Here is a 14,462-nt window from a genome sequence, read left to right as displayed (position 1 = left end):
CAGCAAGTCTGTCATTTACAATAGAAGGAGAGATAAAGGTCTTCCCAAACAAACAAAAACTGAAGGAATTTGTCACCACTAAACCAGCCCTACAAGAGATCCTAAGGGGGACCCTGTGAGACAAAGTACCAGAGACATCACTACAAGCATAAAATAGACAGACATCACAATGACTCTAAACCCGTATCTTTCTATAATAACACTGAATGTAAATGGATTAAATGCGCCAACCAAAAGACATAGGGTATCAGAATGGATAAAAAAACAAGACCCATCTATTTGCTGTCTACAAGAGACTCATTTTAGACCTGAGGACACCTTTAGATTGAGAGTGAGGGGATGGAGAACTATTTATCATGCTACTGGAAGCCAGAAGAAAGCTGGAGTAGCCATACTTATATCAGACAAACTAGACTTTAAATTAAAGGCTGTAACAAGAGATGAAGAAGGACATTATATAATAGTTACAGGGTCTATCCATCAGGAAGAGCTAACAATTATAAATGTCTATGCGCCGAATACCGGAGCCCCCAAATATATAAAACAATTACTCATAAACAGAAGCAACCTTATTGATAAGAATGTGGTAATTGCTGGGGATTTTAACACCCCACTTACAGAAATGGATAGATCATCTAGACACACGGTCAATAAAGAAACAAGGGCCCTGAATGAGACACTGAATCAGATGGACTTGACAGATATATTTAGAACTCTGCATCCCAAAGCAACAGAATATACTTTCTTCTCGAGTGCACATGGAACATTCTCCAAGATAGATCATATACTGGGTCACAAAACAGCCCTTCATAAGTTTACAAGAATTGAAATTATACCATGCATACTTTCAGACCACAATGCTATGAAGCTTGAAATCAACCACAGGAAAAAGTCTGGAAAACCTCCAAAAGCATGGAGGTTAAAGAACACCCTACTAACGAATGAATGGGTCAACCAGGCAATTAGAGAAGAAATCAAAAAATATATGGAAACAAACGAAAATGAAAATACAACAATCCAAACGCTTTGGGACGCAGCGAAGGCAGACCTGAGAGGAAAATACATTGCAATCCAGGCCTATCTCAAGAAACAAGAAAAATCCCAAATACAAAATCTAACAGCACACCTAAAGGAAATAGAAGCAGAACAGCAAAGGCAGCCTAAACCCAGCAGAAGAAGACAAATAATAAAGATCAGAGCAGAAATAAACAATATAGAATCTAAAAAAACTGTAGAGCAGATCAACGAAACCAAGAGTTGGTTTTTTGAAAAAATAAACAAAATTGACAAACCTCTAGCCAGGCTTCTCAAAAAGAAAAGGGAGATGACCCAAATAGATAAAATCATGAATGAAAATGGAATTATTACAACCAATCCCTCAGAGATACAAACAATTATCAGGGAATACTATGAAAAATTATATGCCAACAAATTGGACAACCTGGAAGAAATGGACAAATTCCTGAACACCCACACTCTTCCAAAACTCAATCAGGAGGAAATAGAAAGCTTGAACAGGCCCATAACCAGCGAAGAAATTGAATCGGTTATCAAAAATCTCCCAACAAATAAGAGTCCAGGACCAGATGGCTTCCCAGGGGAGTTCTACCAGACGTTTAAAGCAGAGATAATACCTATCCTTCTCAAGCTATTCCAAGAAATAGAAAGGGAAGGAAAGCTTCCAGACTCATTCTATGAAGCCAGTATTACTTTGATTCCTAAACCAGACAGAGACCCAGTAAAAAAAGAGAACTACAGGCCAATATCCCTGATGAATATGGATGCAAAAATTCTCAATAAGATACTAGCAAATCGAATTCAACAGCATATAAAAAGAATTATTCACCATGATCAAGTGGGATTCATTCCTGGGATGCAGGGCTGGTTCAACATTCGCAAATCAATCAACGTGATACATCACATTAACAAAAAAAAAGAGAAGAACCATATGATCCTGTCAATCGATGCAGAAAAGGCCTTTGACAAAATCCAGCACCCTTTCTTAATAAAAACCCTAGAGAAAGTCGGGATAGAAGGAACATACTTAAAGATCATAAAAGCCATTTATGAAAAGCCCACAGCTAACATCATCCTCAACGGGGAAAAACTGAGAGCTTTTTCCCTGAGATCAGGAACACGACAGGGATGCCCACTCTCACCGTTGTTGTTTAACATAGTGCTGGAAGTTCTAGCATCAGCAATCAGACAACAAAAGGAAATCAAAGGCATCCAAATTGGCAAAGATGAAGTCAAGCTTTCGCTTTTTGCAGATGACATGATATTATACATGGAAAATCCGATAGACTCCACCAAAAGTCTGCTAGAACTGATACATGAATTCAGCAAAGTTGCAGGATACAAAATCAATGTACAGAAATCAGTTGCATTCTTATACACTAACAATGAAGCAACAGAAAGACAAATAAAGAAACTGATCCCATTCACAATTGCACCAAGAAGCATAAAATACCTAGGAATAAATCTAACCAAAGATGTAAAGGATCTGTATGCTGAAAACTATAGAAAACTTATGAAGGTAATTGAAGAAGATTTAAAGAAATGGAAAGACATTCCCTGCTCATGGATTGGAAAAATAAATATTGTCAAAATGTCAATACTACCCAAAGCTATCTACACATTCAATGCAATCCCAATCAAAATTGCACCAGCATTCTTCTCGAACCTAGAACAAGCAATCCTAAAATTCATATGGAACCACAAAAGGCCCCGAATAGCCAAAGGAATTTTGAAGAAGAAGACCAAAGCAGGAGGCATCACAATCCCAGACTTCAGCCTCTACTACAAAGCTGTCATCATCAAGACAGCATGGTCTTGGCACAAAAACAGACACACAGACCAATGGAATAGAATAGAAACCCCAGAACTAGACCCACAAACGTATGGCCAACTCATCTGTGACAAAGCAGGAAAGAACATCCAATGGAAAAAAGACAGCCTCTTTAACAAATGGTGCTGGGAGAACTGGACAGCAACATGCAGAAGGTTGAAACTAGACCACTTTCTCACACCATTTACAAAAATAAACTCAAAATGGATAAAGGACCTAAATGTGAGACAGGAAACCATCAAAACCTTAGAGGAGAAAGCAGGAAAAGACCTCTCTGACCTCAGCCGTAGCAATCTCTTACTCGACACATCCCCAAAGGCAAGGGAATTAAAAGCAAAAGTGAATTACTGGGACCTTAGGAAGATAAAAAGCTTCTGCACAGCAAAGGAAACAACCAACAAAACTAAAAGGCAACCAACGGAATGGGAAAAGATATTTGCAAATGACATATCGGACAAAGGGCTAGTATCTAAAATCTATAAAGAGCTCACCAAACTCCACACCCGAAAAACAAATAACCCAGTGAAGAAATGGGCAGAAAACATGAATAGACACTTCTCTAAAGAAGACATCCAGATGGCCAACAGGCACATGAAAAGATGTTCAGCGTCGCTCCTTATCAGGGAAATACAAATCAAAACCACACTCAGGTATCACCTCACGCCAGTCAGAGTGGCCAAAATGAACAAATCAGGAGACTATAGATGCTGGAGAGGATGTGGAGAAACGGGAACCCTCTTGCACTGTTGGTGGGAATGCAAATTGGTGCAGCCGCTCTGGAAAGCAGTGTGGAGGTTCCTCAGAAAATTAAAAATAGACCTACCCTATGACCCAGCAATAGCACTGCTAGGAATCTACCCAAGGGATACAGGAGTACCGATGCATAGGGGCACTTGTACCCCAATGTTCATAGCAGCACTCTCAACAATAGCCAAATTATGGAAAGAGCCTAAATGTCCATCAACTGATGAATGGATAAAGAAATTGTGGTTTATATACACAATGGAATACTACGTGGCAATGAGAAAAAATGAAATATGGCCTTTTGTAGCAACGTGGATGGAACTGGAGAGTGTGATGCTAAGTGAAATAAGCCATACAGAGAAAGACAGATACCATATGGTTTCACTCTTATGTGGATCCTGAGAAACTTAACAGGAACCCATGGGGGAGGGGAAGGTAAAAAAAAAAAAAAAGGACGTTAGAGTGGGAGAGAGCCAAAGCATAAGAGACTGTTAAAAACTGAGAACAAACTGAGGGTTGATGGGGGGTGGGAGGGAGGGGCGGGTGGGTGATGGGTATTGAGGAGGGCACCTTTTGGGATGAGCACTGGGTGTTGTATTGAAACCAATTTGTCAATAAACTTCATAAAAAAAAAAAAAACTGAGAACAAACTGAGGGTTGATGGGGGGTGGGAGGGAGGGGTGGGTGGGTGATGGGTATTGAGGAGGGCACCTTTTGGGATGAGCACTGGGTGTTGTATGGAAACCAATTTGTCAATAAACTTCATATAAAAAAAAACAGTCATATTTGTCTTTAGTGTTTTGAGAAACAGAAGCCACTTAAACTGTTTGCAATTCCAACTTACCGACATAAGATACTACTGAAGAGTACGTTTGTATATTTTCTCTTACAAGAGATAGTTCATGCCAGTCTAAATCATGCAAACACTTCACAAGATAACATATTTAAATTTCTTAGTGTTAGTTTTTTCAACATGCTTTCAATTACCTAGGGTTCAATGTTTATCTGAGGTTACTTTGGTAAAGCATTTACCCGATATTAATCAGTTACAGGTACGGCGAGTAACATTTGGGACTACTTATGAGATCTCTTGTAATCCTCACCACATAAGGAAATGGAGACTGGTAATAAATAGTAAACGGCGTAACTGAGAAGTGAATCTACATTTGAATGATTCCAAAGCCTGTGTTCCTTGTGTAATGGTGCTCATGTGGTAATGGTGAATATTACAATGATGTTATCGAATTGGATTCTTGTAATCCTTACAGCTATTAATTCTTTTCTAGAATGTCCCGAAATCACGCATAGCAAAGCTACTGCATTCTTCTTGGCAATTCATTAAAAACAGTAAGCTATTGGAAGACTTATATTATTCATTAATTCTTGTCCCTTCTTGTGTTATTCACTAATTTGAAGTTACAGATATTTTCATGTCCTCTTTACTTTGTTTTCTACTAAGTGAGACCAAAACGTGGCACTATGAAACCAGAAGATGGAACCTTATCTGAGGACAACAATCCTGATTCTGAAAATAGAGATATGGCTGAAACTCTTTCCAAACCACAAGTCAGAGTTTATGGGGATCCTATTCCTGTTTTACCATCATCTAAATCTCTTCTGAAACCTTCTCTCAAGACGTTAGGTGTCCTTGGTCTTGCAAAGGTAAGTTGTTTCGTTTTATACTGCCCCCACCCGTACCATCCTCTTGCTCCTTATAATGATGAAAAGGATCTTAGGAAGAAATGGAAGTCCTCAAGATCATAATAGAAATCAGTGTAATGACAACAGAGAGGAAGGTACAGGATTGAAATTTAGAAAGTTTGGTGGGAGTAGATAATTCTCAGGTATGCCTTTATGGAAGCAAAGAAGGAGAAGGCAGCTGGAAAGAATAGCTCGATGCATATGAAGATGAGGAGGGGGTTGAAGGGGAAGAATTCATTTTAGAAGGGCGAGTTGAACTTAAAGTATGAAGAGTTGAGGGAAAGTATCATAAAATCACAGCAGCAATAGTGGGATTAAGGCAGAGCAGATGCTCTTTAAATTATAAAATGTGGGAGGGGATATTTTAAGTGCAAGTTAAGAAAAAAAAAGCCAGGTAACAACCAAAAAATGCTTAGACTCTTCTGAATGACTTTCAGCTGATTTCTGTGAAGAACCGAAAGAAATTTTGCCCTTGCCTTTCAGTTTAATAAAGGTGATATCCTAGATTTAGTTTAGCAAAACCTGTGTTTCTAAGGAATGCAAAGTGAAATCTGTTTTAGTCCATACCAGGTTGATTGCTAATTTTCACTTTTTGGTTATTGTCTTTCTTGGGGTTTCTAAGGTAACCTACTGTGTGGTATAATCTTGGCATATTTTAGGTCTTTTAGAGTAGAAAGAGAGGAAATAAACATTTATTCTTTTCATTAAATAAAATTTCTGGTGATGTAAATAAGGTTCTTTATCCGTGAAATGAAAAACTAAATTTGAAGCTGCGACACTGAATTTGTTTTTTTTTTTAACTTATTTATTTATTTTGAGAGAGAGAGCAAGCAGGGTAGGGACAGGGAGAGAGGGGAGAGACATAGAGAATCCCAGACAGGCTCTTCATTGTCAGCACAGAGCTCGACGCATAGCTCAGACTCACAAACCGGTTTGTGAGATGACGACCTGAGCCCAAATCAAGATGCTTAACTGCCTGAGCTACCCAGGTGCCACTTAAGCTGCCACACTCTGAAAGAAAAAATATATAAAATATGTTTTCTGCATTCTGATTTATCTTTTTTTAATTTTAAGTTTTCAATTGTTTATGTATTTTGAGAGAGAGAGAGAGTAAGACAGAGACAGAGAGAGAGAGAGAGAGAGTCCTAAGCAGGGTCTGTGCTGCCAGTGTCAAACCCGACACAGAGCTTGAATAACCTGAGCCAAAATCAAGGTGGACGCTTAACCAGCTGAGCCACCCAGGTGCCACTCTTTTTTTAATAGTATCTGCATATAATAGACACATACACACATTCCAAATGAATGAACTCAACATGTATAAATTTTTGTCTAATATGAACTCTTTGTCATGACAGAATCATAAGGCATGAAAGGTTGCCAAGAGGGTATGCAAAATTCGTTGTAGGAGGTGATTTTTACTTTTTCAAAGATTTCCGACAATAGATACATTTTTAAAACAATATTTATTTATTTTTGAGAGAGATGGAGCATGAGAGGGGCAATGGCAGAGAGAGAGGGAGACACAGAATCTGACGCAGGCTTCTGTGCTGTCACAGAATCTAATGCAGGCTTCTGTGCTGTGCTTCTTCTGTGCTGACAGCTCAGAGCCTGACACGCGGGGCTCGAGCTCAGGAACCGTGAGATCGTGACCTGAGCTGAAGTCGGATGCTTAGCCGACTGATTCCCCCAGGCACCCCAAGATACATTTTATATTATTCAGGGGAAACTTTAGTATTCATAGTTGTTCAATTTATCCCCTAAATTCTTTCATGTCTAAAACTGAGAAAGACTGCTGAGTTGATTTTTTTTTTGGGGGTCCCTTTCTTCTTTCCTCCTGGGAATGTTCAGTCTTCCTTGATAATCAAACATGTATTGGAAGACTTTAAATCTTCAAATTGGATGATCATAAATATATTAGTTGCTTAATACTAGATTCCTTCTCGGGTCCTTAACAACCTTCCTATATGGTGTAGATAGGAAATTAGAGCTCTTCATATGCTGTTCCCAGTGGAATAATAAAACTATATGAAGTTTAAAATCGGTTTTTATATTTTTCTTAGACATCGTGGTAGTCCTGGAAAATGGCTCAAAATTCTGTAATCCTGTATTTCTCTTCTATACTTTAAATCTTGTCCCTTAAGATTAACTTTTTCATTCGTTTTACTATTTTTTTTAATGTTGATTTTTGAGAGAGAGTGAGGGAGCATATGAATCGCAAGCCGACTCCATGCTTCGTGTGGAGCTGACGCAGGGCTTGATCCCATGGCCTTGGGATCATGACTCGAGCTGAAACTAAGAGTTGGACGCTCAACTGACTGAGCCACCCAGGCGTCCCAAGAGTAATTTTTAAAATGCAGTATTCTTATAAAATCCTGAATTAGTGTTTCACAGTTAAAACTTTTTATGACTCTTAATGCTATTCATTACAGAAATGACTATTTGTGTATATTAGTAAAAGCATATTTTACATCCTTAAAACTACTGTTAAAATATGGAGTTGAAATCTTGAATCTCATGTTTTTTTCCCCTGCTTTTGTGATTGTATTATTTTTACTCCTTAAGAATATTTTTAGTGTTTGTTTATTTTTGAGAGAAAGTGAGGGAGAAGGAGAGGGGTAGGGAGAGGGGTACAGAGGGTCCAAATCAGGCTCTGTGCTGACAGCAGAGAGCCTGATGCGGGGCTCGAAGTCATGAACCAAGAGCTCATGACGTGAGCAAAAATCGGAGACTTAACTGACTGAGCCACCCAGGCGCCCCTCCCCTGTTTTCATTATTATTCTTTATTTGTTCTTTATTTTTATTATTTGACAATTTAGTGTCCAGTTAGGGAATATATAGTGTGTACATTGTAGTCTTGGCTTAGGGAGTAGATTCATGGAATTCATCACTTCCGGATAACCCCAGGGCTTACTCCAACATGTGCCTTCCTCAATGCCCACCATCCCTTTTTTCCACCCCCTTAACTCCCCACCCCCACCAACCCTCAGCTTGTTCTCTGTCTTTTAAGATCATCATATGGTTTGCCTCCCTCTAGGTATTTGTAACTATTTTTTTTCTTTCCCTTCCCCTATGGTCTTGTGTGAAGTTTTCAAATTCCACATATGAGTGAAAACATGATATCTTTCTCTTGACCGACTTATTTCATTTAGCATCATACCTTCCAGTTGCTTCCACAGTGTTGCAAATGGCAAGATTCCATTCTTTTTCATGGCCAGGTCGTATTATTCCGTTGTAGATAGACCACCACCTCTTCTTTAGCCATTCATCGGTTGATGGACATTTGGGCTCTTTCCATAATTTGGCGATTGTTGATAGAACTGCTATCAATTCTGGGGTACAACCCCTACAAATCAGCACTCCTGTATCCTTTGGATAAATGCCTACTAGTGCTGTAATTCTACTTTTAATTTTTTGAGGAACCTCCACACTGCTTTCCAGAGTGGCTGCACCCGTTTGCATTGCCACCAACAGTGCAAGAGGGTTCCCATTTTGCCACATCCTCGCCAACATCTGTTATTTCCAGGGGTGTGTATTTCACCACCACACTCTGACTGATTGAGGTGTTATCCCAGTGGGGTTTGATTTGTATTTCCTGGATGATGTGTGATGTTGAGCATCTTTGCATGTGTCCATTGGCCATCTGGGTGTCTCCTTTGGAAAAGTGTCTATTCACGTCCTCTGCCCCTTTCTTCGCTTACTTGGTTTCCGGGTGTTGAGTTTGGCAAGTTCTTTATAGACTTTTTTATCCTAACCCTTTATGTGATATGCCATTTGCAAATACATATCTTCTCCCATTCCGTTGGTTGCCTTTAAAGTTGTTGATTGTTGTCTTTGCTGTGTGGCAGCTTTGTATCTTGATGAGGTCCCAAAAGTTCACTTTTGCTTTTATTTTCCCTTGCCTTTGGAGACATGTCAAGTAAGTAATCGCTGCAGCCGAGGTCAGAGAGGTGGTTGCCTGCTTTCTCCTCTAGGATTTTGATGGTTTCCTGTCTCACGGTAAGCTTTTTCATGCATTGGAGTTTATGTTTGTGTAAGGTGTAAGAAAGTGGTCCAGGTTCACTCTTGTGCATGTTGCTGTCCAGTTCTCCCAGCACCATTAGCTAAAGAGACTGTCTTTTTTGCATTAGCTACTCTTTCCTGCTTTGTTGGAGCTTAGTTGGCCACACATCTGTGGGCCTATTTCTGGGTTCTCTATTCTATTCCATTGGCCTCTGTGCTTGTTTGGAGCTAATACCGTGCATTTGAGGAGTCCAGCTTTGTAGTACAGGCTAAAGTCCGGGATTGTGATGCCTCCCCCACTCTGGTTTTCTTTTTCAACCTTACTTTGGTTGTTCTGGTCTGGGTCTTTTGTGGTTCTCCCCAAAGTTTAGGATTGTTTGTTCTAGTTCTGTGAAGAATGCTGCTGTTATTTTGATTGGGATTGCATTGAGTGTACAGATTGCTTCGGGTAGTATTGACATTTTAACAATGTTTGTTCTTGCAACCCATGAGCATGGGATATTTTCCGGGTTCTTTGTGTGTTCTTCAGTTTCTTTCATAAGTTGTCTATAGTTTTCAGCATACAGATCTTTTACCTCTTTGGTTAGGTTTAATGCTAGGTGTTTTATGGTTTGGTGCAGTGGTAAATGGGATCGATTCCTTGATATCTCTTTCTAATGTTTCATGATTGGTGTATAGACATGCAACCGATTTGGGTGCATTGATTTTAATCCTGCAGCTTTGCTGAATGCATGTATCCTTTCTAGCAGTTTTTTGGTGGAGGCTTTCAGGATGTCCACATACATTATCGTGTCATCTGCAAACTGTGAAAGTTTGACCTCTTGTTGTCAACTTGGATGCCTTTTAATTCATTTTGTTGTGTGATGTCTGAGTCTAGGACTTCCAACATTATGCTAAGCAACAGTGGTGAGAGTAGAAATCCCTTCCATGTTCCTGATCTCAGGGGAAAAGCTCTCAGTGTTTCTCCATGGAGGAGGCTATTAGCTGTGGCCTGTTCATATGTGGCTTTTAGGGTTTGGAGGTCTATTCCTTCTATCCGATTTTCTTGAGGGTTGTAATAAGAAATGGTGCTGTATTTTGTCAAATGCTTTTCCTGCATCTATTGACAGGATCATATGGTTCTTATCCTTTCTTCTCTTCATGGGACGTGTCATGTTGATTGATTTGTGAATATTGAACCAGCCCTGCTGCCCAGGAAAGAATTGCACTTGATCCTGGAAAATAATTCTCTTAATATACCGTTGCATTACATTTGCTAGTATCTTATTGAGAAGGTTTGCATCCATGTTCATCAGGAACATTGGCCTGTCATTCTGCTTTTTAGTGGGGTCTCTGTCTGCTTTGGAAATCAACGTAATGCTGGTTTCACAGAAGGAGTCCAGAAGCTTTCCTTCTGTTTCTATTTTTTTGGAACAGCTTGCGAAGAAGAAGGATTAACTCTGCTTTAAATGTCTGGTAGAATTCCCCTGGGATGCCATCCTGCCCAGGACTCATCTTTGTTGGGAGATTTTTAATAACTGATTGAATGTCTTCACGGGTTATGGGTCTGTTCACGTTTTCTATTTCTTCCCGTTTGGCTTTTGGTAGTGTGTGGGTGTCTAGGAATTTGTCCATGTCTTCCAGGTTGTCCAGGTTGTTGGCATATACTTTTTCATAGTATCCTCGGATCCTTGTTGTATTTCTGTGGTGTTGGTTGTGATCTCTTGTCTTTCATTTGTGATTTTATCTGTTTGGGCCTCTCTTTCTTCTTTTTGAGAAGTGTGGCTAGGGGGTTATCAATTTTGCTTATTTTAAAAAAACACATCTCTTAGATTGATTGATGTGTGCAACCTTGTTTTTGGATTCTATAGGATTTATTTCTGCTCTACGCTTTTTTGTTTCCCTACTTCTGCTGACGTTGGGCTTTCTTTGCTGCTGTGTTTCTAGTTCGATTAGGAGTGAAGTTAGTTTCTGTATTTGGGACCATCCTCGCTTCTGAAGATAGGCCTGGATTGCAATGTATTTTACTCTAAGGACTGCCTTTGCTGCATTCTAAAGGGTTTGGATTGCGTTTTTTCATTTTCATTTGCTTCCATATGGTTTTTAGTTTCTTCCTTAATCGCCTGGTGGACCCATTCTGTCTTGAGTAGGAACTTCTGTAACCTCCATGTATTTGGAGGCTTTCGAGTTTTTGTTCTTGAGGTTGATTCCCAGTGTCTGAGCGTTGTGATCTAAAAATATGCATGGTAGGATCTCATTCCTTTTATATTTGTGGAGGGATGTTTTATGACCCAGGATGTGATCTATATTGGAGAATGTTCTATGTGCACTTAAGAAGAATGTGCGTTCTACTGCTGTTGGATGAAAAGATCTCAATATATCGGTGTTGATATCCATGTATATAAATGTATATATTAAAGCCAATATATATCTATGTATATCTGAATACATCTGGTCCAATGACACATTGGATCTGTGTTTCCTTACGGAAGGAAACTCTTGTTTTTTCTCGTTAGCAATTATCTGATCCATTCGGATTCTCCACTCAAAAGAACAAGAGTGTGCATACAATGGAATTGTCTAAATAAGTAATTGTGTCTGGAAATAGATTATTTCTGCTATCTAACAAAAAGGAGTTCAGGGAAACATTCTTGTGATTTGTTTTCCTTAAAGTTTCAGTGTCAGTCTTCCAAGTAGTATATGAACTGGGAAACTAACTTAGCTATATAAGTACCATGTGACCTCACGAACCAGAATAACCATAAAGAAACTGCTTAAAAAACATAATAATCTCCAGGTTGTTTTTTTTTAATATATTGGCTTAAATATAAATTGCATTTCCATAAACAATAAAATGAGAAAGAAGCAATAACTAAGAGAAGGAATATAAACACATGTTCCCAGCTAAAGCAATCTATGTATTGTTTCAGTATGTGTCTGTAGACTCTGGGTCTAGGGTTCTTGCTTGTCTAGCAAGACAGCAGCGGGATGCAGGATTACAATGGGAGAGACAGCTAATGTCCCGGAGAACACAAGAGCCCGGATTAAGGGTCCTTGCTCTGTTTTTAATAGGATCAGAAGGCTTCCAAACATGGTGATGGATGTGCACAAAGAGACAATCAATCTGTGAACATGAACTCATGGGCATGAGGGAAAGGGGGTTTCAAGATATAGGGTGTTAGGGGTTAGGGTCAATGTAAAACAAAATCCTGGCGCCTGGCAGATGGTTGTTAACAGCTGACCTGAGGCAGCTTCTCTGTTTATCTTAGCTAGTCTAGGGGAGAAGACAGATGCTACCTCAGGATCCACAAGGCACCTTTCTTTTGCTAATTAGCTCCCCTCTGGGCATCTTCACCCTGCAGCCTACAGCCTATAGCCCTATTTACCTGTTTACCTCATTTGGTCCTTCCTTCCTGTGAAAGCAGCTTTCTGCCATAGGACTAAATTGGGGAGTGTGTCCTCCTGAATATCTAATCTTGTTTACGTCTCACACCTTGGTCTTGGAGCCTTTGCCCCGCCCTCTCTATACCTAGATTCCTAATATTGTTTACCCAAACTTGGGTGTGAGCATCCTATGGCTTTGTAATTTTCTATGCCTAGTTAACCCATCAGTTCAGGCTCAGGGAATTCCTAAGCTGATTCCCCACAAAAATAGGCAGTCTTGTCTGCTTTATTCACAATCTTGGAACTTAGTATTTCAACATGACCCCTTTGAGATAGGCTTAATAACAGCTATTTGTATGATCACCCCTTTTTTCACATTTTTTAATCTCATTCTCAAATGTTTCTGTTGAGTCAAACCTTCACTTTATGTTCAATAAAGTATGATACCTCTTGGCCTGTGTGATTTTTACCATGTAGGTAGCATAAACCTTCAGCAAACCTTCAGTATTTAACTCCAAGGGAGAAAACTGAGCTTTGAGATGTGTGGACTTTAGAAATAGACAAAATCTAGAGATACCCTCCTTTAAAAGAATAAGTAGCTAATCTCCTCGTCCCAAATCAAGGTATTAATTTACTGTGCGAAAGTCACACTTTTCATGCATCTGACTAATTTAATGAATTTGTGGTCATTTCTCTGATTCAGCATTCAAGAATTGTATCGTCTCTTTTGGTGCCATAAAATGCTAGGGAATGCCACTTTAGGAACTTGGGACAAATCATTTAACCTTTTTGAGTTTTACTCGCATTATCAGTAGTAAATGGGATTAAAGGTGATCATTACTTTTATACCCTCTCCCTATAAAGTTTTATGGTTATTGAATGTGAGATTCGGAGAGCATTACTAATTTCCCAGAATTCCACCCTAACGTCTGTTTCACTTTGTTCCTTTTGTGTTGTGGCAAACTTTGGTTCATAAATTTTAGGGGACACTGTCACTTTTTTTGAGAACCTTAGGATCCAAAAGAAAAAGAATTGTAAAAGGCAGTCAGGGAAAGAATAGCTCCGTGCAGAAAGAGGAAAGCTTCCTGGTTTTGTTACAGGAGCACCTCCATGTCCCATGTTTTAAATCTGGCTGTTGTGTAAATCCCAGGTGGTAAGGAAAGAAAAGGACACATTTTGTCTCTTGTCTTTTCATTTCTTTGTATCTCTTGGTCAGATGGGGTGGGGTGGGTGGGGAATTCTCAGTAGCAAAGTGTGGATATGAATAAGTACAAAATTAAGAAAGCCCTTTTAGAAATTTTGGTAACTTCTGCTTTTTAAAATTCCAACAGAAATGAAGGAGAGTTTATAAAAATTACTATTACTTGTAATGATAAAGTAAACACAAAATATTTTCCTCCATTGAATTTATGACAAACTAAGTGTCAACTGATAAAGTTAATGAAAAAAACTTCTTTTTATTGACTAAAGTAACAATTACCTTTAGTATCAAGTTCCATTAAAGGTTGAAGAAAAAAAGAAGCACAGAGGAAGTGACATGGAAGTATCAGAAAACATACATGATGCTGCGGCTGCTGGATTAATTGCACAAAGACAGAATGGAAAAACTGATAACCATCAATTGCCTATTACAGAAAATAAAGATTCTGATAGGTAAGCCTATAGCAATATTTAAATAGTAGGTAATTGTTATTTTCCTATGCAACAATCTTTTCTAGTTTGAGCTAATCTTCATGATGAACAAATTTCGTATTTTTCGTGGAGATATTTCATCCTACGTGCTAATGAGAAAAATGTAAATACCAAT

General features: G+C 39.0%; 1 protein-coding gene and 1 long non-coding RNA gene across 2 annotated transcripts in view; one reads left to right on the top strand and one right to left on the bottom strand.

Annotated features, from left to right (window-relative positions):
* The window catches only part of LOC124507616 (uncharacterized), a 156,930-nt gene that overhangs the window by 47,590 nt on the left and 94,878 nt on the right, over positions 1-14,462 (bottom strand). The window lies entirely within an intron of this gene.
* LOC124507605 (ankyrin repeat domain-containing protein 26-like) overlaps positions 1-14,462 on the top strand; it is a 705,441-nt gene that overhangs the window by 607,631 nt on the left and 83,348 nt on the right. Inside the window, 1 exon segment of the mRNA XM_047073901.1 lies at positions 14,142-14,308. Within this exon segment, the coding sequence (XP_046929857.1) occupies positions 14,142-14,308 (167 nt within the window).

This window comes from Lynx rufus, unplaced genomic scaffold (assembly GCF_022079265.1).
Source record: "Lynx rufus isolate CCGP_SWC_20201006 ecotype Redwood Valley unplaced genomic scaffold, mLynRuf1.p SCAF_12, whole genome shotgun sequence".
Lineage (NCBI taxonomy): Eukaryota > Metazoa > Chordata > Mammalia > Carnivora > Felidae > Lynx > Lynx rufus.
Note: the sequence above shows the minus strand (reverse complement) of the source record. Positions and strands in the feature narration are given on the sequence as shown.